The sequence below is a fragment of the Pseudorca crassidens genome, chromosome 6 (genome assembly GCF_039906515.1).
Source record: "Pseudorca crassidens isolate mPseCra1 chromosome 6, mPseCra1.hap1, whole genome shotgun sequence".
NCBI lineage: Eukaryota > Metazoa > Chordata > Mammalia > Artiodactyla > Delphinidae > Pseudorca > Pseudorca crassidens.
Genome location: NC_090301.1, coordinates 94617936 through 94644674, shown reverse-complemented (window position 1 = coordinate 94644674; position 26739 = coordinate 94617936). Strand labels below are relative to the sequence as shown.

The window sequence follows — 26739 nt, the reverse complement described above, 5'->3', positions numbered from 1 at the left end:
GGATTATTGCATCTGGCTAGTGATCATCAGTAGCTGCTAACATCACAAAACAGAAACACCCAGATTTCGTTCTCACCACTGGAAGTACACGTCACCACCTGCGAAGTAGTATTGCCCCAAAAATCAAATACAAATTTGATCATGGCTGCAGATCTGATTACTAATTTACCATAAACACAGGGGACAGAAGAATCTGTTACACAGTCAGCAAAATCTAGAGTGTGAGAGGCTCTATTGGAAATGCAACCCAATTTCTTTGACAAATAAATTACCAGCCTCTATCCCCCCAAAAAAGGATAATCGGGCACCACTGTAGGTTAAGGAAGAGATGTATGAGGCATTACAATTTGTGCACTTTATTTGACTTGACTCAACCAACTGCTCTTGAAAAAAATAAGTGACAATTGAGCAAGTGTATAGACTAACTGGATATTGGGTAATACTAAGGATTTAATAGCTATGTCAGGGGCGTTGGGTGATGTTACGGTTATGTTTTTTAAGTGAAAGTTTGTTTCTTTTAGAAATGCCAGCTGAACTATTTACAGGTGAAAGGTTGGGCTGTCTAGGATTTGCTGCAAGATAAGCTAGAGGGGTTGGGAGAAAATGAGGGATGTACATTAAATAAGACTTGTCAGGAGTTAATCATTGTTGAAGTTAATAATTGTTGACTACAGTGGAATTGACTATATTGTCATGTCAGCTTTTGTTAGTGTTTGAAATTTTCTGTGTTAAAAGCTTAAACGTATTCCAGCTGTGGGAAAAAAGCCCAATATAGTTAAAAGATATTTTATCGTCCTGCTTGATTCCCCTTTGGTTCCGGTTTTCCAAATGTACCCCACTTTTGGAAAACAGGATTATCTGTCCCTACCTCATACTCATACCAAATGCAGTAATGACTTTATTCCTCTAAAACAACAATGAAAAATCATTTCCTTCCGTTCTCTGTACCTTCTAGAAAAATGGTTTACCCCATGTGGAGATTTCATTAGAACGTAAACATGACTTTGGAATTGGTGGTGGCTTTTGGGTAGGTTACTGTGGAGTTTGTACTTTGTCTGACGGGAATCAGTATGTGCCTCTTCTTCTTTTTTTTTTTTTTCTTTTTTTGTTTTTTCAGGTCCTTGTTCACCTGGGCCTCCTGACTAAGGAATCTGGATTTAAGATTGCAGAGACAGCTTTCAGTGGTGGCCCTCTTGGTGAATTAGTTCAGTGGAGTGATTTAATTACATCTCTGTACTTACTGGGCCATGACATTAGGATTTCAGCTTCACTGGCGGAGCTCAAGGAGTAAGGAGATTATTTTTCAATTTTAAAATCAGAATACAAAAAAGAAATTGTAAACTCTTAAAGCCCTCTCTTGGTGTGTAATTTCTTGTGGAGGAAAATGAAAGTGATAATTCATGAAACAGGAGATAAGAAGATTATTTTCAGAAGCTAAATACATACACTGTGAAAAGGCTAATATGTTTTCATTGTAGCTGCAGGCTCCAGAGGCTTGATAAATGAATGCCAGAAAATTCAAACTAAGGAGCTTATTCTTTGCTGTTACAGGTGCTTCCGGCATCTGCAGCAGGCAACATTATTGACTTTCCTAATTCCCTGTCTCTTGCTGAAACTCATACCCTTCCCCACTCAACAGCAAGCTTTCTAAATCTTCAAACGGGGCAGGTTCCTGTTTGCAATTTAATTTGGATAGAATGAGTTTCTCGAAAGCCCTGATCCAATCCTATTTCAGTTAGCCCACTTTCAACTCTGCCTGGGTTTTTTGATTTCACTGAAATGTGCTTCTAGCTCAAGCCCTCTCTTAATCCCTTTTAGATTGACACGACTGGCTAAGCAGAAATGCTTAGAGCCCTTTCCCTCCTTTTTGGATAACTGCCCATGGAGACTCTCTGCCCAACAGCCAAGTTAACATCTAGCAATATGTCAACTGTTCCAAGAGAAATGGCTTGAAGGAACATTCTAGAAATGGAAGAGGTGTTAAGACAATGTATGTCTCACCCTGCTCCTACTTTATTGTCTAAAACATTGATGCCCAGAGAGGTCACTTGTGTTAAGTCTGAGGTCCACAACGGATTAGTTGCAGTATCGGGATGAAAGCAGTAATATCCGTAAAATAACGTCAGCTCTCTTTTTGTTAAATGACTTCCATACACTGAAACCACGAGCCGGGCTTTAGTTACAGTGGTAGTATCAACAGTTACGACAACCATAACAGTGATGATGCCTATTAAGAGCTAACATTTGGGGGTTTTCCCTGGTGGTCCAGTGGGTAAGATTCCACGCTTCCAACGCAGGGGACCCGGCTTCCATCCGTGGTCGGGGAACTAGAACCCTCATGCATGCCGTAACTAAGAGTCTGCATGCCGCAACTAAGGATCCTGCATGCTTCAACAAAGATCCCGTGTGCTGCAAATAAGACCCGCAGCAGCCAAAATAAATAAATATTAAAAAAAAAAGCTAACATTTGTTGAGCGCTTCCCATGCACCAGTTACTAAGTGTTTTACATGTTTTATGTTTTTTAGTCCTTAGTGCAAACCTGGAAGTAGGCACTGTTGCTTTCTGCATTTTAAAGATGAGGAAACTGAGATTCAGACCAAAAAAGATTTCCTCAAAGTCCCATGGAGAGTACGTGGAAGAGCCAGGATTTGAGCCCTCTGTCTGCCTGACCTCAAAGCCTGTGCTCTTGACCACCGGACCACAGTGCTCCGTTCAGAACTCGATAAACCTGAGGTCTTCTGAGCCCTTCACCACTTTTGTCCCTTTAACAGCTGCCTCCTGTTGCCTTCCTCCCGCTTCTTTTAAAACACACTGGGGAACACAACGTACGAAGTGGGTGCCTTCATACGTTGAGCGTTCATTCCTTCTGCGCTCTCTGTGGGCTGCTTCTTGGTATGGGGCATACAGAGATGACCAGTGTGTGGCCAAGGAGATGCCAACCTTTTGATAATTACCACTGATACGTTGCACAATATTGACACTAATTGCAATGTGATTAATTCTAATTGAGGTGAGGCTGCTCAGCGCAGGGAGTGCAGAATCTGTGAATATTGCTCACCACTGTGTATTGAGCACCTAGAACAGTGCCTGGCACACAGTGGGTGCCCATAACTATTTACTGAACAAATGAGTGAAGGGATGAATGAATGAGTCGGGGGTAAAGAAATGGAGTACAGTGGGAGCTCTGGGAATAGGCGCTCCCCAGGGAGCTCCAAAAAGGCATATTAGGGATCTACCAGGCAGAGACTTAATTTGCTGGTCAAGAAGATTATGGAGGTCTTTAGGCCCTGGTGACAGGGCCAGATGTGTTTTATTTGAGTAGATACTTGTAGAAGCAGCATGGAGCAGTGGTTCCCAAACATGCCTGCACATTAGAATCCCCTGGGGATCTTTTTAGGCTCCCTAAGCCCAGACCATATCCCAGACTAACTAAATGACAACCTATGGGGGTAGGACTCAGGCATAAGTATCTGTTGATGCTTCCAGGTAATTCCAAAGTGCAGGCAGGTTTGGGAACCACTGAATACAGGGTGGACCAGGAGTCAGCGACGATGGCTGAGCAGGACAAATGCAGTCCTGTGCGTTTTTTGCTAATCAAGTATCCCGGGCCCAAAGCCACACCCGTGGCTGCTTTCCTTCTCCAAGAGCAGAGCTGAATAGCTGTGACGGAGAATGTGTGGCCTGCAGAGATGCAAGTGTTTACTACCTGGGCCTTTACAGAAAACATTTTCAAATCGTTGGGAAGAAATTGGTTATATGGAACCTACCTCTTTCAGAAACCCAGTGGAGAAAAGGGTGCCTGGGGCAGTGTCAGTATGGAGCTCTAGGGCAGAGCCCTATTGATGACTCTTGCCCTTTGGAGTAGGGTGTCCATAATCTGGTGAAGGACTGTTACGGGGTGTGAGCAGGGATACAAAGGCCAATGATGACTGATTTCTGGGTGAATGGCAGTATGGGTAGCACTTATTTGCCCCACCCATGTGAAATTGATGTACGATCAAGCATGTTGTCTCAGTGCAAGGGTGGGTTTGTATGGGTGGGTGGATGGAAGGAAGGATAATGAAAACTTATAAACTATAGTGCCAGTTCTGTGATACATTCTAGTCAGAAGGAAAAATTAGACATAAAAGAAATTTGCAAACAGTACAGGACAGTACAGAAAGAAGTTTATATTGTAGAGGCTAGAAATGGAAGACATTTAGGAGGTCAGTAAGGGCTGTATGAGAAGAACAGTCTCTGGGAGAAACTAATAGGTACTGAGTATCTAGTATACATAGGTACTTTCCACTGAATACCTAATTTAACTACCTGAAGAATTCCTGAGAGGTTGCTGTCCTACCGTCTTCTCTGTATCCAATCCTGTTGTGTGTGTGTGTGTGTGTGTGTGTGTGTTTTAAATGAGGAAAGATTCAGAGAAGTTAAGTTACTTTCTAAGATCTCACAGCTGCTAGACAGTGGAGTGTGATTTAATTAGTCTGGGATATGGTCTGGGCTTGGGACGTTGGAAAAGATCCCCAGGTGATTCTAATGTGCAGGCATGTTTGGGACCCACTGCTTCATGCTGCTTCTACAATGATCTGTTTAAATAAAACACATCTGGCCCTGTCACCAGTACTTAAAGACCTCCCTAATCTTCTTGACCAGCAAATTAAATGGAGACAGATTGAGACCCAGATCTCCCTTGGTTTCCAAGGCTGTGTTTGTATACAACCATTTGCTTTTGCAAGAGTCAGAATTGAGGCTTTGGATGGACGTGATGAGTGGGCAGAACTTGGTTAGGCAGCTGACTGGGAAGGGCCATGCCATCCTCCCTGATAAGGATTCTTGGGATGTTTATTTACCTATTAAAGTTGCTAAGTGCAGTACCTTGCAGTAAATTGTATTTTTTTCCCCCTCTCTTCTGTCCTTTCTCTAGAATAATGAAGAAGGTTGTAGGAAACCGATCTGGCTGCCCAACTGTAGGAGACAGAATTGTTGAGCTCATTTATATTGATATTGTAGGACTCGCTCAATTCAAGAAAACTCTTGGACCATCCTGGGTTCATTACCAGTAAGTGCTACGTACTGTTCTTAAGTTTTTAGAGCTTTTTATTTCTTTAACAAGGGTTACATGGTTGCTGGTAGAAAAAGCTTATCAAATATTATCTTTTTTTTAGTAATTGTCTCTATTTTTAACATCTTTATTGGAGTATAATTGCTTTACAACAGTGTATTAGTTTCTGCTGTATAACAAAGTGAAAGAGCTATACATATACATATATCTCCATATCTCCTCCCTCTTGTGTCTCCCTCCCACCCTCCCTGTCCCACCCCTCTAGGTGGTCACAAAGCACGGAGCTGATCCCCCTGTGCTGTGCGGCTGCTTCCCTGTATAGAGTGTTTCTCATTCCTAATTGAAGTTCAGATTCTCCTCGGTGCCTTTTGACTTTCAAGTGCTATTCATTATTTTCATTGATTTCTTTTAAAAATAGAAAACACGTATCCAACCTCCTTTTTACCTTCCCTAACACTTAGCTTGCCTCTGTCAGTCTGTCTACACTAATCTCATCTGTTTAATCAAATAATGATTTTGATAAGCTACGGACAGGGTCATTTCTTGTGTTCCTTAGGTTTGAGTTGATGACTTACTTCTCTGTCCCTTTCCCCCACCGGTATTCTTGTCATCCTTAGAAGAGAAATCTGGGCGTAACTTGTCTGAATGCTGGGGTCTTGTACTTTTAAAGATAAGCCTCATGCTTAGTATCACCAGAGTGCATGTGTTACTGTGTGTACAGTTTTTATTAGTAGAAGATCTCACTGTTTCCCTCTTGTGGGTTTGAGACCATGGTTTAGTATTTGAAACAGTTTTACATGGACCAACATTTGAAACAATTTTACAAGCATGACACTAAATAACATTGAATTATATAATGAAGTTTTTAAATTTTTTCAATTTCCTTTCAATCTTTCTAAAAAAGGCTTCGTTTGATACTACTGTATCTCCAACACTACTTTTAACACTTGCATGAGAGTAGCTGTAAGTCTCAATGTTCAGCAGGCAAAAAAAATACCTAGTTTGAGTTTAGTAATTCTTATTAAAGAAGAGTAATATGGAGGATTGATCAAGATGGCCCAGTAGGACGATGTGGGACTCGCCTCCCCCTATGTACACATCCAGAATACATCTAACTGTGGAACAATTCTCATTGAAAACCAACTGGAAGCTGGCAGAAAGACTCCTGTACAACCAAGACTGTAAGAAAGATTCACATGTAATCGGGTAGGAAGGGAAGAAAAGGGATCAGGTAGGGACCCCTGGGAGGGGACTCAGAGGAAAAGGGAGATTGCACAAGTGGAGACTTGCCCTGGGAAGTGAGCGGTGAGAGCCACAGATTGGGCACCTGAGTCGTGGAGTTATACACAGGGGAAACAAGCCCCCTTTTTAGGTTGGAGGACCACTGGCACCAACAGGAGAGCTGTGGAAGGCCTAGACCCTGCTTGTGTGGAGCATGTGTGCCCTGGCTTGCTCCTGAGGCAGGGCAGAGAGGACGGACAGAGGTTTCCTGCAGCTGCCTCAGCACGTGCCAGCCCTAGCCCAGCAAATGCTCTAGCCCCACTTACTCCATGTCACAAGATGGCACTGGAGCTGGGGTGGCCACACGAGAGAGAAGACTGTGTGACACAGAGGCGACCTGGTCCCAGGATGGAGCCTGGGCAGTGAGGGAGGCGGTGGCCATTGTTGGCGCTTACTCAAGCAGTGCATCAGAAGCAGCCCAGACCTCTGACGGCGGCCACTCAACCACAACTCACCCTCCAGTACGTGCTGAGAGGTCACGCAGGCTCCACCTGCCAAGGGTGCCGCAGCAAGGCAGGGGTGGAGGAGATTGGGGGCAATGAATGACTGTGAGGGGCAAAAGGGTACTTGGACCCAAGGCTGCATCTGAGCAGAGCGAGCGAAACAATTGTTGGTGCCTGTACAGACAGTGCGCTGGAGACAGCTCAGATCTCTGTGGTCAAGCTACACAAGCTGAGAGCCTGCATCCTCTGTCCTTGCTTCAGCACTCCCTCGTCCTCTGGGGTAAGGGTCCCAGTGCTGGGAGAAGGGAAAGCACACACTTAAAGGAACAGAGCCAGCTCGGGCCTGAACCTCAGGGCTTCTACTTCAGCACCTTGGCATCAGACTCCACCCCTGATAGGGAGGTGATGGCCACCGAGCAGAGAGGAAGCCCCACCTCACACCCGCCTTCAGCTCTGGCCCCTTCATCTCCAGCCCCACCCATACCAAGGTGATAGCTGCTAGCACACCCTGAGGAAAGGGTGACTTGCATTCACATCAAATCCAGCTCTCCCGCCAAAGGCACTGGGCACACGCAGCCTGTATAGGGGTACTCCCATGTAAGAACACCCCTTCAAGACTACAGTAGGTCACTTTTTCACCTAAATTCATAGAGGCAGAGAAAGTTTAGCAAAATGAAAAGGCAGAGGAACTGGTCTCAATCGAAAGAACAGGAGAAAACCCCTGAAAAAATAATGAAACAGAAATAAACAAATTACTGCATAAAGAATTCAAAGCATTGGTAATAAGAATGTTAACTAAACTAGAGTAAAGAGTAGATGAACACAGTTAGAGTTTTAACCAGGAACTAGAAAGTATAAAAAAGACCCAACGAAAATGAAAAATTCAATAAGTGAAATGAAAAAAAAGACACACTAGAAGGGATGAATAATAGACTAAGTGAAATAGAAGTATACCTAACTCGTCTGGAAGATAGAATAATGGAAATTGCCCAATCAGAGCAGTAAAAAGAAAAACAAATTTTAAAAAATGAGAACAGTTTAAGGGATCTCTGGGATTACATTAAGTCTACCAACATTCACATTATAGGTGTCTGAGAGAGGGAGAGAAAAGGAGATCTAAAATGTATTTGAGGAGATTATGGCTGAAAGCATTCCAAATCTGAAGAAGGAAACAGATATCCATGTACAGGAAGCACAGAGGGTCCCAGTCAAGATGAACCCAAACAGACCCACATGAAGACATATCATAATTAAAATGATAAAAGTTAAAGAGAGAATTCTAAAGACAGCAAGAGAAAAATAAGTCATACAGTGGAACCCCATAAGGCTATCCGCTGATTTTTCTGCAGAAACTTTGCAAGCCAGAAGGGAGTGGCATGATATATTCAAAGTGCTGAAAGGGAAGAACCTGCAACCTAGGATATGCTACCCAACAAGATTATCACTTAGAATAGGAGCGATAAAGAACTCAGACAAGCAAAAACTAAGAGTTCATCAATACTGAACCAACCCTAAAAGAAATGTTAAAGGGTCTTCGCTAAGTGGAAAAGAAGTAAGAATCTATAGGAAAGGGAAAATCCCCCTGGGAAAGCCACATATATAGTAAGTACTGAAGATCAACCAGTTAAATAAGCCAGTATGAAGATTAAAAGACAAAAAAATTATAAAAGCAATAAGGGGAGAAGCATGAAGATTAAAATATGACATCAAAAACACAAAATGTGGCGAAGGAGTAAAAAATACAGATCCGTTAGAATGAGTTTGAACTTAAATGAATACCAATTTAAAACAAGTAGATATAGTTACAGTCAACGTAGAACCCCATGGTAATCACAAATCCAAAACCTACAGTAGATACACAAAACATATAAAGAAAGGAACAGAAGCATACTACTAAAGAAAATCATCAAACCACAAGGGAAGAAACAAAAAGAAGAAGAAATGAACAGAGAACTACCAAAAAAAAAAAAAAACCCAGAAAACAAGTAATAAAATGGCAGTAAGTACATATCTATCAATAATTACTTTAAATGTCATTGAACTAAATGCTCCAATCAAAACACATAGGGTGGCTGATTGGATTTAAAAAAGATCTATCTAAATGCTGCCTACAAGATACTCACTTTAAAGCTAAAGACACACACAGACTGAAAGTTAGGGGATAGAAAAAGATATTTCATGCAAACAGAAATGGCAAGAAATTGGGATAGCAGTATTCATATCAGACAAAATAGACTTTTAAAACAAAGCCTATAATAAAAGACAAAGAAGAGCATTATATAACAATAAAGGGATCAATACAAGAAGAAGGTAGTACACCGGTTAACATGTATGCATCCAGTACAGGAGCACCCAAATACATAAAGCAAATACTAACGGACGTAAAGGGAGAAATTGACAATAATAGTAGGGGACTTTAACACCCCACTTACATCAGTGGACAGATCATCCAGACCAAAAATCAGTAAGGCAACAGTGATCTTAAATGACACAATAGAGCAGTTGGGCTTAATAGATATCTACAGGTCATCACATCTGAAAACAGCAGAATGCACATTCTCTTCAAGTGTACATGGAACATCTCCAGGATAAATCACACGCTAGGCCACAAAACAAGTCTCAACAAGTTCAAGAGGATAGAAATTATATCAACCATTTTTTCTGACCCCAACAGTATGAAACTAGAAATCAATTGCAGAAAGAAAAATGGGAAAAGAACAAACAAATGAGACTAAACAACATGCCACTGAAAAAAGCAATGGATCAAAGAAAAAAAGAGGAAGTCAGAAAATACCTTGAGACAAGTGAAAATGGAAATACAGTCTCTAAAATGTATGGGATGCAGCAAAAGCAGTTTAAAGAGGGAAGTTTATGGTGATATGAGCCTTCGTCAAGCAACAAGAAAATTCTCAAACAACCCCACTTACCACCTAAAAGAATTAGAAAAAGGAGAACAAAGCCCAGAGTCAGCAGAAGTTGGAAAATAATAAAGATCAGAGAGGAAATAAATAAAATAGAGACGAAAAAAATAGAAAAGATCAATGAAACCAAGAGCTAGTTGTTTGAAAAGTTAAATAAAATTGATAAACCTTTATCCAGGCTCACCAAGAAGAAAAGAGAGAGGACCCAAATAAACAAAAGAAGAAATGAAAGAGGAGGAATAACCAGTACAGCAGGGATCCAAAAAATCATAAGAGTACTGTGAACAGTTAAATGCCAACAAAGTGAACAACCTGTAAGAAATGGACAAATTTCTAGAAACATACAACACGCCAAGACTGAGTCAAGAAGAAACAGACCATTTGAACAGACCGATCACTGGTAGTGAAATTGAATTTGTAAAACAAAGAAAAACTCCCAGCAAACAAAAGTCTAGGACTAGGCAGCCTCACAGGGGAATTCTACCAAAGACGTAAAGAAAAACTAATACTTACCCTTCTCAAACTATTTCAAAAACAAAATTGAAGAGGAAGGAACACTCCCAAATTCATTCTATAATTCCACCATTACCCTGACACAAAAACCAGAAAAGACACTACAAAAAAAGAAGATCACAGGCCAATACCTTTGATGAATATAGATGCAGAAATCCTCAACAGTATATTAGCAAACCAAATCCAACATTATATAAAAAGAATCATACACCATGATCAAGTGAGATTTATTCCAGGGACACAAGGATGGTTCAGTATTCACAAATCATTCAGTGTGATATATACCACATTAACAAACAAAAGGATAAAAATCACATGATCATCTCACTAGAAGCAGAAAAAGCAGTTGACAAAACGACATCTATTTATGGTAAAAACACTCATCAAATCGATTATAGATGTAACATATCTCAGCATAATAAAGGCCATTTATGACAAACCCACAGCTAACATCATACTCAGTGTTGAAAAGGTGAAAGCTTTTCCTCTAAATTTAGGAACAAGACAAGGATGCCCCCTCTTGCCACTTCAATTTAACATAGTATTAGAAGTCCTAGCCACAATAGACAAAAAAAAAAAAAAAAAAAAAAAAAAGAAAAGAAAAGCATCCAAACTGGAAGGAAAAAGTAAAACTGTCACTATTTGCAGATGACATAATACTTTATGTAGAAAACCCTTAAGTCTCCACCAAAAAACTATTAGAGCTAATAAATTCAGAGAAGTTTTAGGATATGATATCAATATACAGAAATCTGTTGCTTTTCTATACATTAATAATGAACTATCAGAAAGAGAAAGTAAAAAAACAATGCTGTTTAAAATCGCTTCAAAAAGTATAAAATTCCTGGGAATAAACTTAACCAAGGAGGTGAAAAACCTATACTCTGAAAACTGTAAAACATTGATGAAGGAAAATGAAGATGATACAAAGAAATGGAAAGATACCCTGCGCTCGTGGATTGGAAGAATTAATATTTTTAACATGGCCATGCCACTCAAAGCAATCTACAGATTTAATGTGATCCCTGTCAAAATGCCCGTAACATTTTTCACAGAACTAGAACAAATATTCCTAAAATTTATGTGGAACCACAAAAGAACCTGAATTGCCAAGCAGTCCAAGGAAAAAGAACAAAGCTGGAGGTATTTCGCTTCCTGACTTCATTCAGTCTATACCACGGGTCCCTGACCCCCAGGCTGCGGACCAGTCCTGGTCTGCAACCTGCTAGGAACCAGGCCACACAGCAGGAGGTGAGCGGCAGGCAGGTGAGTGAGTGAAGCTTCATCTGCCACTCCCATCACTCGCATTACAGCCTGAACCATCCCCATCCCTGATCCGTGAAAAAATTGTCTTCCATGAAACCGGTCCCTGGTGTCAAAAAGGTTGGGGACCGCTGGTCTATACTACAAAGCTTTAGTAACCCAAACAGCATGGTGGGAAAGTAAATGGGTATAGCTGCTATGAAAACAGTATGAAGGTTCCTCAAAAACCTAAAAAAGAGCTACCATATGACGCAGCAATTCCACTGCTGTGGTGTATATCCAAAAAAGTTGAAAACACTATTTCAGAAAGACATGTGCACCCCAGTGTTCATATCAGCACTATTTTCAATAGCCAAGGTATGGAAACAACCTAAGGGTCCTTCAATAGACAAATTGATAAAGAAGAAGTGGCATATATATACAGTGGAATACTACTCAGTGATTAAAAAAAAAGAATGAAATTCTTCCATTTGCAGCAATATCCTAGAGGATATTATGCTTACTGAAGTAAGTCAGACAGAAAGACACATGTGGTATGATATCAGTTATATGCCAAATCTAAAAAATAAAATGAACGTATTCAGCAAAAGAGAAACAGACTCACAGATACAGAAAACAAACTAGTGGTTACCAGTGGGGCGAGGAAAGGGGCATGGGGCAAGATAGGGGTATTGTATTGAAATACAAATGACTATGTATAAAATAGATAAGCACAGGGAATTATTTTGTAGTAACTTTTAACGGAGTATAGTCAAAAATAATAATCACAAAAAAGGGGAAGAATAGTAATGTGCTTTTTTTGTGTCTTCCATTTATTACAGTTGATACTGTCTTTTATTTGTGGTCTATAAAATTTTCCAATGAATTTTAAAAGGTGAATACATTTAACTAAACATCATAATTGTTTTTGTTTTTGTTTTTGTTTTGCGGTACGCGGGCGTCTCACTGTTGTGGCCTCTCCCGTTGCGGAGCACAGGCTCCAGACGCGCAGGCTCAGTGGCCATGGCTCACAGGCCCAGCCGCTCTACAGCATGTGGGATCTTCCCGGACCGGGGCACGAACCCGTGTCCCCTGCATCGGCAGGCGGGCTCTCAACCACTGCGCCACCAGGGAAGCCCCATAATTATTTAATAGTGTCAATGGTCATGAATTTGGGTAAAAATCATGAAATTAGTACCAGCTTTACCAACTGGTAGTATGTATTGACCTACGTTTTGTTTTGAATCACCTTCCTAAGAGAGCACTCTGAAATCTTTCAGTTAGTACAACTTGGAAGTCCCTTCATATGTTTCTTTTCTGTTGTTATTCTGTAAAGAGATGTTTTGATGTGTTCTTTAACTTACCCAATAAATGCATCTTTAATGGCCTGACCTAGGTTTCTCCATTTCAGGTTAGTTTATAGTTTAGTATTATTAACTTTAATGTCCAAGGTTATTCCAGATTGGAAGTCCTCTAGAATTGAAAGAAATGAAAATTCATAATATTGTTAAAATGACCATAATACCCAAAGCAATCTACAGATTTAATTTGATCCGTATGAAATTACCCATGACATTTTTCACATAACTAGAACAAACAATCCTAGAATTTATATGGAGCCATAAAAGACCCAGAATTGTCAAAGCAATCCTAAGGAAAGAGAACAAAGCAGGAGGCATAACCCTCCCAGACTTCAGACAATACTAGAAGGCTACAGTAATCAAAACAGCATGGTATTGGCACAGAAACAGACATATGGATCAGTGGAACAGAACAGAGAGCCCAGAAATAAACCCGCACACCTACGGTTAATTAATCTTCAACAAAGGAGGCAAGAATCTACAGTGGGGAAAAGACAGTCTCTTCAGCAAGTGGTGTTGGAAAAGTTGGACAGCTGCATGTAAATCAGTGAAGCTAGAACACACCCTCACACCATACACGAACATAAACTCAAAGTGGCTTAAAGGCTTAAATATAAGGCATGATACCATTAAACTCCTGGAAGAGAACGTAGGGAAAACATTCTCTGACATAAATCGTAGCAATGTTTTCTTAGGTCAGTCTCCCAAGGCAATAGAAATAAAAGCAAAAATAAACAAATGGGACCTAATTTAACTTATAAGCTTTTGCACAGCAAAGGAAACCATGAAATGAAAAGATAACCTACAGACTAGGAGAAAATACTTGCAAATGGTGTGTTCAATAAGGGATTAATCTAACAACCCAATCAAAAAATGGGCAAAAGACCTGAATAGACATTTCTCCAAATAAGACATACAGATGGCCAGTAGGCACCTGAAAGAATGCTCAACATCACTAATTATTAGAGAAATGCAAATGAAAACAACAGTGAGGTACCACCTCACACCAGTAAGAATGGCCATCATTAAAAAGTCTATAAATAACAAATGCTGGAGAGGGTGTGGAGAAAAGGGAACCTTCTTACACTGAGGGTGGGAATGTAATTTAGTGCAGCCACTATGGAGAACAGTATGGAGATTCCTCAGAAAACTAAAACTAGAGCTGCCACACGATCCGACAACCCCACTCCTGGGCATGTATCTAGACAAAACTCAAATTCGAAAAGATACCTGCACCCCTGTGTTCATAGCAGCAGTATTTACAATAGCCAAGACATGGAAACAACCTAAACGTCCATCGACGTATGAATGGATAAAGAAGATGTGGTATATATTTAAATGGAATATTACTCAGCCATGAAGAAAATGAAGTAAGTAAGTCCACTACATACCAACGAGTTCCATTCCGAGAGTGCATTCATAAGTCCAATTTGTTCATAAGTCCAACAAAGTTAGCCTAGGCACCCAACTAACTCAATCGGCTATATAGTACTGTACTGTAATAGGTTTATAATATGTTCTCATCTCTGAAAGTTTGCAACTTGAAGGTTTGTATGTTGGGCACTTAATGGTAATGCATTTTGCAGCTATATGGATGGATCTAGAGATTATCATCAAATCTAAGCAAAGTAAGTGAGAAAGAGAAAGACAAATACCATATAATATCTTTTATATGTGGAATCTAAAATATGACACGGGGGCTTCCCTGGTGGCACAGTGGTTAGGAATCCACCTGCCAATGCAGGGGACACAGGTTTGAGCCTTGGTCCAGGAAGATCCCACATGCCACAGAGCAACTAAGCCCGTGCGCCACAACTACTGAGCCTGCGCTGTAGAGCCCGCAAGCCACAACTACTGAGCCGGCACACCACAACTACTGAAGCCCGCGTGCCTAGAGCCCATGCTTCGCAACAAGAGAAGCCACGACAATGAGAAGCCTGCACACCACAACAAAAAGTAGCCCCCGCTCGCCACAACTAGAGAAAGCCTGCGCACAGCAATGAAGATCCAACGCAGCCAAAAATAAGTTAATTTTTTAAAATAAGTAAATAAATTAAAATATGATACAAATGAACTTATCTACAAAACAGACTTACAGACATAGAGAACACACTTGTGGTTGCTGGGGGTTGTGGGGGTGAGGGTGGGGGAGGGATGGACTGGGAGTTTGGGATGAGCAGATGCAAACTATTATATATAGAATGGATAAACCACAGGTCCTGTTTTATAGCACAGGAAAGTATATTCAACATCCTGTAATAAACCATAATAGAAAAGAAAACAATGAAAATTCAAAATATTAAGAATCTTCTCAAAAACAGAGTGGGGGGAACACCCATTGTTGTGGAATTTCTTTGCAGTGGCAGTGATTTTCTCACTGGGCAGTGAAATGGTCTTGGGCAGAGTAAAGGGATTCATTGAGAGGAGACTACCCACTTTTCATTGCCTTTTGGATACACAGGCAGACCTCAAAGATACTGAGGGTTTGACTCCAGGCCACTACAATAAAGCGAGTATCACAATAAAGTGAGTCACACGATATGTTTGGTTTCCCAGTGCACATGAAAGTTATGTTTATACTATAGTCTATTGTGTGCGACAGCATTAGGTATTAAAAAAATACACACCTTTATTTATTTATTGGAACATAATTGCTTTACAATGTTGTGTTAGCTTCTGCTGTACAGTGAAGTGAATCAGCTATATGTATACCTGTATCCCCTCCCTCTTGGACCTCCCTCCCCCCACCCCCCCACCCATCCCACCCATCTAGGTTGTCACACAGCACCGAGCTGAACTCCCTGTGCTATGCAGCATGTTCCCACTAGCTATCTGTTTTACACATGGTAGTGTATTTATGTCAAACCTAATCTCCCAATTCGTCCCACCCTCCCCTTCCCCCCATGTGTCCACAGGTCCGTTCTCTACGTCTACATCTCTATTCCTGCCCTACAAATAGGTTCATCTGTACCATTTTTCTAGGTTCCACATAGATGCGTTAATATATGATATTTGTTTTTCTCTTTCTGGCTTACTTCACTCTGTATGAAAGACTCTGGGTCCATCCACATCTCTACAAATGACCCAGTTTTGTTCCTTTTTATGGCTGAGTAATATTCCATTGTATAAAGGACACGTACCCCAATGTACATACCTTAATTTTAAAAATCCTTTCACAGGTATGAAATGCACAGTGTGAGAATATAATCAATAATATTGTAATATCTTTGTGTGGTGACAGATGGTAACTAGACTTATCATGGTGATCGTTTTGTAATGTACAGAAATACGGAATCACTATACTACACACCAGGAACTGGCATAGTGCCATAGGTCAGTTATACTTCGAAAACAAAGACAAAGTCATGGACAAAGAGATCAGACTTGTGGTTACCAGAGGAAGGGGACGGGGGGAGGGGGAGTTGGGGGAGTGGTAGTCAAAAGGTATAAACTTGCAGCTCTAAGATAAGTAAGTACAACCCAAGAGCTCTTATCACAAGGAAAAAAAATTTTATTTTGTATCTCTACGATGATGGTTGTTCACTAAACTTGTGGTAGTCATTCCATGTTGTATATAAATCAAATCATTATGCTGTACACCTGAAACGTATTCTGTGCTGTGTGTCAATTATATTTCAATATAAAACTGGAAAGGGAAAAAAAAGTTTATATACTTTATTGCTAAAAAATGCTAACCAACCTCTGATAAGGCAGGGTTGCCACAAACCTTTAATTCGTAAAAAGTGTAGTATCTGCAAAGTGCAAAAATGTGAAGCACAATAAAATGAGGTGTGTCTGCGGTTTCATAAAAAAGCAAGGTAAAAATCTGGGTTTGGTCCAGGATAGCACTCTACCTTCTGCATCAGGTGTTTTCCTGTTTTTTGGTTTGTTGCTTTTTTGAAATCTTCATGAATCATGGGCCGCCATAAATGTTCTCCGCTCTATGGGAGTAGCCATATTTCTTGTTGCTAATAGACCTTGTAAATAAGCAAACTTTTTTTTTCTTTTTAGCTACAGCACTGAAAAAAAGAAAGAGCTGTTTTTCTCTGGCGTTTTGTGACTGACAGGCATCTGATAAATGTGCAAAAGGAACTGAGCGTCCCTAGACTTACATATTCTCATGATTAAGCAGGGCTGTTTGGGTGGAAATATATTCTCAGTGGTAGCGTTTAGGTCAATTAAAAAGGATGATTTTATTATTAAAATGGTCACCATTGATTGGTATTTGGTTCTTGTTGGATGAAAAGGCGTATTTTCTCTGAGGGGATTTTATGGAAGAGTGTTTTATCCCTCCTTTCTTTAATAAATCATCTGTGTTAATGATATTAGCTGGCAGGAGGTCTGTTAGGACTTCAGTGCTGCCGTCTTTGTGGTCTCAGGCAGCTAAGATCTCATCCAAAGGCCAAGCAGGTCCTCTAGAAAGTTTCTTGCCCATTTCTTTCCCTTTTAAAGATTAGAAATTGTCGGCGCTCTCTGTATTCATCTTGGGTGATGGAAGATGATAAGAATTCTATTAAATGTAAAGTTATCAGTTGGTTTTTTTATTTAGGAGCAAATCTGTGATTCCTGTTGATCTTGGAAAAATATTAATAAATTCTGTCCAATTTATATAGCGACCCAGGACATTCGATGAAACATTTATTAAATACCTACATGTGACTAGTATTCTGCTAGGTACTGCAAAACTCATATCCATTTTGCTTCATGTGAGGCCTTTGCTGAGCATGGACAACACACAGGAAAGTGAGATGCAAATAGTCCAAGATATACCGTGTTTTACATCAAACTCCAAATTAGGAAGTAGGTCCTGGCAAGGAGGTTGTGGACGTCCATCTCGTAATAGTGTGGCTTAGTGCAGAGAGAATGTTCCAGGAATCCTCTGGCATTGCTGCAGCCAGCCCTGTGAGGAGGCCAGCTGCCTCGGGCCGCGAGGCAAATATCTTTTTAAGTCATCAGTCTGTTCTTGATGCTCCAGACACACAGAAGACATTAGAGGAACAGCATCAATACTACCGGCACACACCCAATTCCAAAACACACAGGTGTAGAAAGTGATTGAAGAGGGAAGACTATAATTGTTCAGCCTCCTCTGTCCTAGACAGAGATCAGTCTCCTGCCTTGGGTTTATAAGACAAACCCAGATAAGCTAAAAAAAAACCAGACAACTCCCAAACCAAAGCTTCAAGTATAAGCATGTAGAGTTATAAGTATCTCACGCATCCCATCATTCATTCTGTAGCCTTCCGTTGAGTAGAAGCCAGCCTCACGTAGCGTACATATAGGCCCCATGTAATAAAAGTCCAAGATTTCAGGAGTGAGGCTCCTGCCAGGCATCTTTCCTCATCAGGGTTTGTTTTAGTTATCCACATTTAAAATAACACCACTGAAACTCCAAGTTCAATATAGAGTCACAAGCTAGAGACGGTCAGTCAACGACAAACAAGTGGAGGTAGCCAGAGCCTTCAAGGCAAAGGTTTCTCTGATGAGGGTGGCCTGTTTCTCCCTGCTGTGCCTGCTCAGAGCGCTCTCACCTTGGAATCCCAGCTCTGGCCCTCTTGAGGGAGCTGAACCTTCCCCAGCCCCAGTTGTCAGTGTGAGTCCCTCCATCCCCTCCGCCCCTCTCCTGTAGTGACCTTGGCAAGCGTTGCCACCATCATCCCAGCTGTTTTCTTTTTTTTTAATTGAAGTATAGTTGTTTTGCAGTGTTGTGTTAGTTTCAGGTGTACAGCAAAGCGATTCAGTTGTTTATACATATATATCTAGTCACTGTGAGGATCGAATGTTCCTTGAGAGCCACATGGGAATCCAGAAGAAGGACACTGTTTCTGGGGTCGGTTTGTATTTAACTCTGTGGTCCTGGCCCGCGCTCCTTCCACCTTGCCTCCCCTCTCTCTTTTCTTCCTTGTCTAGACAAATAGTGCTGAGCTCTGATGTGAAAATCATCACACTAAAATGACAGTTTACTGTTGCTCTTCCTGGAAAATCCTATCTGGTGTTTGCATTCTTTTTTTCTGCAATATGCACTGATGTAAAAATAATTGGAAGATGGACTTCCTCCTAGTGGGGAAAGGAAGAAAGAAAGTGAATCAGATGCTTAAAAGTCATTGCCGTCATCTGATTCTAAAATGTGGGCTCTATCTTCATTTACTTGTATGCTTATTGGTCCAGTAAGAGCCATTCAGAATTATTCCTGACACATAACAACAGAAAATAGTGCTTTTTCATTGGCCAGTCATGAGTTAAATTTACATCAGTGTTTTGAGAATCAGTGATGAAATAAATGTAACCAAAATCAATAAATTCTGTTTTAGTATTGATTCCTTTCTTCCGATTGGTCATTCTTTATGCACTCCAAAACAGTGGTCAGGAGGCTTTTTCTGTAAAGAGCCAGATAGTAAATATTTTAGGCTTTGCTTGACCATGTGGTCTCTGTTGCAGCTACCAAGTCTACTGCTACTGTGTGAAATCAGTCATAGACGTACAGAAGCAACTAGGTTTGGCTAGTTCAAATAAAACTTTATTTTTGAACACTGAGAGTTGAATTCCGTATAATTTTCACATCACAAAATATTCTCCCTCTTTTTTTTCTAACCATTTAAAAATGTAAAGAACATTCTTAGCTAGAAGGCCGTACAAAAACAGGCGATAGACCAGGTTTGATTGATGCTGTGCTAAGGCTTTTGTGGAATAGCCAAACAAAACATTTTCAGTTTCACTTCTTTTTGAGCTCTGGGAGAAAATAATAATGCCCTCTTACTATCAAATACATAAAAATCACCACTGCCTGTTGAGTGAGATTCTAAGCTTTACCTAAAATCACGTACTGTAGTTAGTTGATGAAAATCTTGACTAGTTGTTGAAGGAGACAGGACATGCTATGTGCTCTAAGCAGAATAAGACCTCCGTCTCAGTCCGCCCAGGCTGCTGTACCAAATCATCACAGCCTGGGTGGCTTATAAGTAGCAGATATGTATTGCTTACATTTTGGGAGGCTGAAAGTCTGAGATCAGGGTGGCAGCATGGTCAGGTGAGGTCGCAGACTTCTCATGGTATCTTCGTACGGTGGAAGGCGCTAGGGAGTTCTGTGGAATTTCTTTTATAAAAGCACTGTTCCTATTTATGAGGTCTCCACCCTCATGACCGTATCACCTCCCAAAGGCCCATTTACTAACACCACCTCCTTAGGATTTCAGCATATGAATTTGGGGGGACATAGTAACCTCTAAAAATGGTAGTTCTGTATTTCTTCCACAGTTGTCCCTGAGGCACCACTGTATGCTCAGCCCAGGCTAGGGGTACAGCAGTGACCGTGGCGGTCTGCAGTTCCAGCTTTTGGGAGCTTTTTATTTCGCTGGTATTGGAGCATCTTCTGTGGTTAGGCAACTCATCTAGAGCAGATTGTATGAGCTTTGTGATGGCTCTGGCTCAGAAGCCACGTGTGGGGATGTTTTGTAGACATGCTAGTATAAAGCCTCTCAATTCCTGCCCAGTGGCCTTCAGTTTAAAGGATTTGTCCATCTTTGGTGGTCCCTGAGGGGGTAGAGCTTTTGTTTCTTTGACTCTGGGGTCAAGGTTGTAGTTTTACCCATGGCGTCTTTTATCTTTCAGGTGCATGCTGCGTGTCCTGGACTCATTCGGCACCGAACCAGAGTTCAACCACGCCAACTATGCCCAGCTGAAAGGCCACAAGACCCCCTGGGGCAAGTGGAATCTGAACCCGCAGCAGTTTTACACCATGTTCCGTGAGTAGTTGTGTCTCACCTCTACTTTCCAGAATGCTGCCAAAGACAAATGAGAAAAGAAATGAGGCCACCATGTGTTTTCAGTTGTGATTCCCGGAGCCCTTAGCTGTAGGAATGGGTGCTGTAGAACCTTTTTTCTTGGGAATAACTGGATTTTTTTAAAAAACCGGAATTGAAAGGCTATGTGAACATTTTGTAAAAAACCTTAGAAATGTTCTGGAGAAAAATATTCAATATGAGGTGTCACTGGAAACCATCTGGGAAAGGACTTTGGATGGACTTTGGCAGGCAGTAAACATGCTTCATGCGACACAGACACTGTTTAGGGTCCACTTGATATTCAAGAGGAATGAGGTCTTCCATGTGCGTACATTTTCCAAGTAATTAAATCTTCATTCTTTAAGCATCAACCTTTGTAAAGAAAAAAAAGTCAGTCTTTTCAAAATGGAACGATTTAAAACTCTTTCATACCTTACTGGCTTCTTAAACTTTGGGCCTAGGATGAAATCTCAACCTCTCTTGCTCACGTGGTGTCCATGTTGCCACGAGCAGTGATTATTTTGTAAAGTGTTGTAGTGGACAGGCTAAAAGTTGATGAACCTGCTGGCCCCAACTGTAGCCTTTCAGCAATTTTCTGTGTTCCTTTCTCACATTCACCATGTCTTGTTGCTGCCATCAGTCTACCTGCCCGTAGCTTCATTTCGTTTATAATTAGCTGAGGACTGTGAAGCCAAATACTGGATCCTGTAGTATTCATGCCAAAAATGAATTTATTGTTTAAGTCCATAGACCTTGGTGATTCCCCTTGTTGAGGTGAATTCCTGTTCTGGAAATGAAAGGTCCTCCGAGTTAAACAGTCCATTTGGACACTCAGAGTGCAGATTTCCATTTTCCTAAATTATCGGAATAATTTTAATCCAGAGATTTCCATCCTGGAATTAGGATCTGAGCTGCGAATCTGTTTCCTTCTTTAAAACCCAAGGCCCTCTGCCGTGCCTTTTCCCCATGTACTGACCCTTCCCCCTCACGTGCAGCCACCTGAAGGTGACCTTTTGTCGGATTCACTAAGTGCAGCAGCGAACACATTGGACTAATCCTTGGGTGTGAAGTATGAGAAGGAAGGATGAATTAAGAAGGGCTGTGGCAGATGGGGAAGTGATTTTGAAAATCGACTCATGTTTAAATGTTCATTTTAACTCAGAGCGGTGTTTGAGAGTGTTCTGTATGCATCGTAGACATTATTATTACCGCTCCTGGAGCTCTGTCATCCTATCGTAGCCTGTCACGGGGGCACGGTTCAGGGGACAAACTAATATAGGGCATGGTGGGTGACAGGTGGCTGGCAGCATGGTGAGACATGGCTAGAGTTACCTTTGGATCGACACTGCTGTGTAACTTTGAGGGCCTGGGATGAGGTGACACAAAATAACCTAAGAAGTGGCTTGTGTGTTACGTCACATACATAAAATGTTAGCTGTGTCCAAAATGGCCAACACTACTTAAATGACACGGTATATCTGTGCCCTCCGTGGGATGGTATTTCCCTATATCTGGGGCGTAGAAATAGGAGGCTTTTCCAGAAAGAAGTTCTCTTTTAGAATGTTGGAATTCAGAGTCCAAAAGAACTTATTTTTATTCTCCATGAATGGAGGATTTCAGCAGTGTTGGCTGATTGAATTGAAATCAATTCACTGCTTACAATATAACTAAAGATGGAAAAATAGATTAATTCTTGTTAACCTGGGAAAGGGATAGTTTCTTAACTGACTCAGAATTCAGCAGGAATCCGGGGTGGGGGTGGGGCGGGGGGCAAAACTGATACATTTGTCTGCCTAAAAAAAAACGAAACCTGTATGGCAAAATCAACAACACAGAAAAATAACACCATAGCAAATTGTGTTGCAGAGGATTAATATCACTAATGTATAAAGAGCTTCTAAAAATTGAGAGGAAAACATTCCACAATCCAGTAGGAAATGGGCAAAAGCAGTTCGGAGAAAAAAGAAATGTATTGCCCCCAATATATGAAAACATGTTAACCTCACTGATGATAAGAGAAATGCATTTTAAAACTGCACCAAGATCCCATGTCCCGCATATCAGATTGGCAAAAATCTGAAAGTTTGCTGACGCAGCTCTTCCTATGGTGAGACTTAGGGGAAGCAGTGGGAATGCAGCCCGCCTGGTACTTGCCCCTGTGCAAGGGGATTTGTCACTGTCTAGCATAGCTTCCTAGGCATTTTGACAAGGTCATATCTAGGAATCCATCCCAAAGATACGTGAGCAAAGGTCAGACATGGTATGTGTACAGTGTGTACAAGGCCATTTATTGTGGCACGATTTGTACTAGGAAAAGACTGGCAATAACCCAGAGGTTCCTAATAGGGGACTGAGTGAATAACATGGTCTGTTGATAGAGCGAAGTCATGTGTAACTGTGCAAAAGGGCCGAGGGAAGACTCCAGTCTCTGGAGGGAGATGTCTAGGATATATTAAGTGGTAAAAACCAAAGTGCAGGCAGGTATGTGGAGTCACCCCCTTCTATATAAGAAGGGTATGGTGGGGGGGAAGTGTGTGTACATGTATGAATGTGCTTGTGTTTTCAAAAGAAACAATGGAAGAATAACAAGCTAATAAAAATGATTACCACTGGAGGAGGGTTTGCAGGGATAGGAAATAAATGTCTCTTTTTTTAAATTGAAGTATAGTTTTACAATGTTGTATTAATTCCTGCTGTACAGCAAAGTGATTCAGTTATACATACAGATACATTCTTTTTTATATTCTTTCCCATATGGTTTATTACAGGATATTGAATATAGTTCCCTGTGCTAGATGTCTCTTAACGTACTTTATTTTGACTTTGGAACCATAGAAATGTTTTACATAATTTAAAAAGAAAAAAGAATTCACTAAAGATTGAAAAGAGATCAAAAAATGAAACAAGAAATCTGTATCAGGTTGGTGCTAATCTCTCACACAGATAAAATAATTATTTCAAGTGATTTTAAGCACAGTCTTTGGACCATACAGTTGTAGTGGGGAATACTTATATTGTTATTTGAAACTATTACAGTTATACTGTAGGAACTACAGTTTGCAGTATATAGGAAGAGGGGAGTGTATAAAGAATTTAAGTAAAGGTTGTATAATACTCAGCTTGAATAGGAAATATCACTATGAACTTATATTTTCTCTCTGAAAAGGAAATGTTTCCTAACTCTGTACTTTGAAAAGGATCAAAAGTAAAGACAATCCAGTGGCAGTGAGTATCCTTAACACTCAGATTGGGATTTCCTAAGTACCTTTCCCACTAAAGGATCCTCCTTCTAAGATAAATAGGTGATTCCAGGTCTAGGGCAGGAACCGTTAAAGATGGGACATCTTTCACGTGGAAGCAAGGAAGCTAAGAAGGACCCCTGGGGTGGAGTCAGAAGGACACAGGAACCAAAGCTGGGGTAGTTTGAGCATCAAAAAAAATAATGACTGCAGTGGATTTGAATCAAACCAGTGGAAAATAATCCATGAATCCAGAATGATAGTCCAAGCAAGAAAAACCCAGAAAATCAATCGATCACCTTTGCGAGTTGCTAAGACACTGACTTCATTACCCTGAAAAATAAATGGAAAGAATCCAGCTTTGATCGTGCCTTTCTAGGACAAATTGTATTTTAAGATAATCAAATAGTTGATGAGAGAACGTTGTTAATTATGGGGAAATCACAGCTAATAAATGCAAAAGGAATGAAAACTTAGAAAATCAGCATTTTACAATTCCTAATGAGACAGCGGAGCAAGGTGGGGACCATCAATGGTGGCAAAATCCATCAGGTAGCAGGGTGATGGAAAATTTCCTCGTGGCTAAGTCCGGGTCCAGTCTAACTCGGTCGTTGCCATAGAATCTTCCTTCCGGTAAGTGTGACTATTCTCACGGCCTGAAGGGGAAGACCGTTCCTTTGAGTAGAAGATGAAAGTGTCAAAAGTGTACCTATGTCTTGTCAATTTTTAAAAAATGAAACAGATTTACTAGTGCTTAATAGATGGGCTGATAGTAATCATTACATAATTGATGTATAATGTGCACATACACTGTGGCTGTACCTGGATTGTTTTCTCTTGATGGGATGCACGAGGAAAAGTTTGGAGACCACAGAAGTAGTGTTGTACTTGTAGAATCAGGTCGTCGTCAAGTCCGGCTGTCTTATTATGGGATTACCAGTGTTCTGGCAGGTGTGCAGTACAGGGAGAGGGTGGAGAAGGCTGTCTAGAAAGGGCCCAGCAGGAGGGTAAGGAAAGAGAAGAACGCACCCACACTGTTCCTGAAGCATGTTTAGGGGTAGGGAAGTGGGACGGATGCTCGTGACCCGGTCGATGCTCTTGAATTTTCAGAGAGCACTTCTCACTTTAAGGCTGCTTGTATTTCTCCTCTAACTCATTTCCTCACTAAGTTGGTAGAATTTCTACAAGCTGAAAAGCCTGGCTTTTTTTTTCTTCAGTGTTTTGCCCCACATCTCAGAATTTCACTAGAACTATCCTCTCTGTGTATTCTGTTTGCATTTGGGCATTTTTGTGTGTCAGCATAGACTGTTCCCAGCACCTTCCTAAGCAGCTTCTATAGGGACCAGCCGAGTGGTCAGACAACAGTAAGGACATTTAACTAGATCTTTGAGCGATCAAAGATCGCTTTTTTTCCAGGAAGCTGAGCTGAGAAGTGCAGTTCTTCCTCCGTCAGGGCAGGCCTCTTGTTCTTTTTCCCTTTTGTCAATACTCTAGTGTCGCTTCTGAGCTGGGCACTGAGACCCTCCTCCTGCCCCAGAGCCAGCTCTGAAAAGCTCAGCATGGACCAAGCGATTCCTCCTCAAAAACCATAGTGCCTTCCCTTTGCCCGTGGGGTCAGTTCCAAATTCCATAGCATAGCTCTCGGGCCCCCTGCCTTCTCTCCCCTACCACGGCCCTCCCCTGGCCTCCCCGACCTCACCGGACCGTCTGCTGGTCTCTGAAGGTGCCACCATGATTCTTCACCACCTTTGCTGCCTTCATATCACCCTTACAGCAAAATTTTATTTTTCTCTTGAAGTCTCTATTTAAATGACTTCCATCTTTCCAATCAAATTAAAAAAATAATAATAACCCTATTATAAAAACAGGGGAAGCCTCCCCAGAGAAAAAGGCCCCCATATCCTAATGTAAGCATTATTATCTTTTTCAGGGGTGTATTTTTGCATAGTTATAACACGCATACTAAAATTTTATATCTGCTATTTTTCCATTTACTATGTCAAAAAATATTTTCAAGGTTCAACTTTTCAAACCATTGTTTCCAAGGCTGTTTTATATAGTCTATCAAGTGGACTTTGTATTTATTTGGGGTACTTTTGCTAATTCTTGTTGAGAATTAATTGTTGCCTTTTCTGGGCTTGCCAGGGACTTGACCCTATATTTAGGCATTATTTCCGTCAACAGCCTTTAATCTGCTGTGCGTACTGCTTTTTCTAAACTCCTGAAGGAGTTTAGAAAAAATCGGGTATTCTCTTATTTTTCTCAGTCCCAAACAAGGTGCATCGTACCCCAGTAAAGGAATCTGCCCACACAGAAAAATCAAATAGAGAAGACATCTGCCTGTACCATTTACAAGAGAAAATAACCCCCTGAAGTTGGTGTCTTGCACCTTGAATTATCCCGTATTTGAATAGTTCTAATTATCTGCCTGACACCCTCTTTCACAACTTCATCAGTCGTGGGAAAACATCTTCATCTAATTGAGTTTTGTCCTCTCTTGCCCTGAAGACTGTGGCTGAAAGTAGCAAAAGCAGAGATTACCAGATTCCCCATTCCTAGTTTCAGGCAAGCTGCATCTCAGACTTATATTTACCTCCTGTCGTTGAAAAGTTTCCGTAGCGCTTATTAGTCTGTTTAGCAACCTCACTGTTCATATCACTGTAATAGAACATGTCCCATTTTCGAAGCAAAGTCTGTTTGTACGGGTTTATTTTTACTTAAGTAATTTTTTTAGTCCTTTTGAGAATTTGCCTTCTGGGTGGCTCATATTGTGTAATTATAATCCGGGCTGGGAGATGCTCAGCGTTTCTCGATACATGTAGAAATTTGGGAGCTGCGATAGAGTTGAGTGAGGAACAGATTGGGGATTCTGGAGGCATTAGAGCCTCCCTGTTTCACCTCCAA

At 41.0% G+C, this 26739-nt stretch overlaps 1 protein-coding gene across 4 annotated transcripts in view; it reads left to right on the top strand.

Annotated features, from left to right (window-relative positions):
* MGAT5 (alpha-1,6-mannosylglycoprotein 6-beta-N-acetylglucosaminyltransferase) overlaps window positions 1-26739 on the top strand; it is a 367372-nt gene that overhangs the window by 233166 nt on the left and 107467 nt on the right. For all 4 annotated transcript variants that reach the window (XM_067742121.1, XM_067742120.1, XM_067742119.1 and 1 more), the window contains exons 9-11: window positions 1118-1287; window positions 4917-5051; window positions 20424-20557. In XM_067742121.1, the coding sequence (XP_067598222.1) occupies window positions 1118-1287; window positions 4917-5051; window positions 20424-20557 (439 nt within the window). The remainder of the gene's footprint in view (window positions 1-1117; window positions 1288-4916; window positions 5052-20423; window positions 20558-26739) is intronic.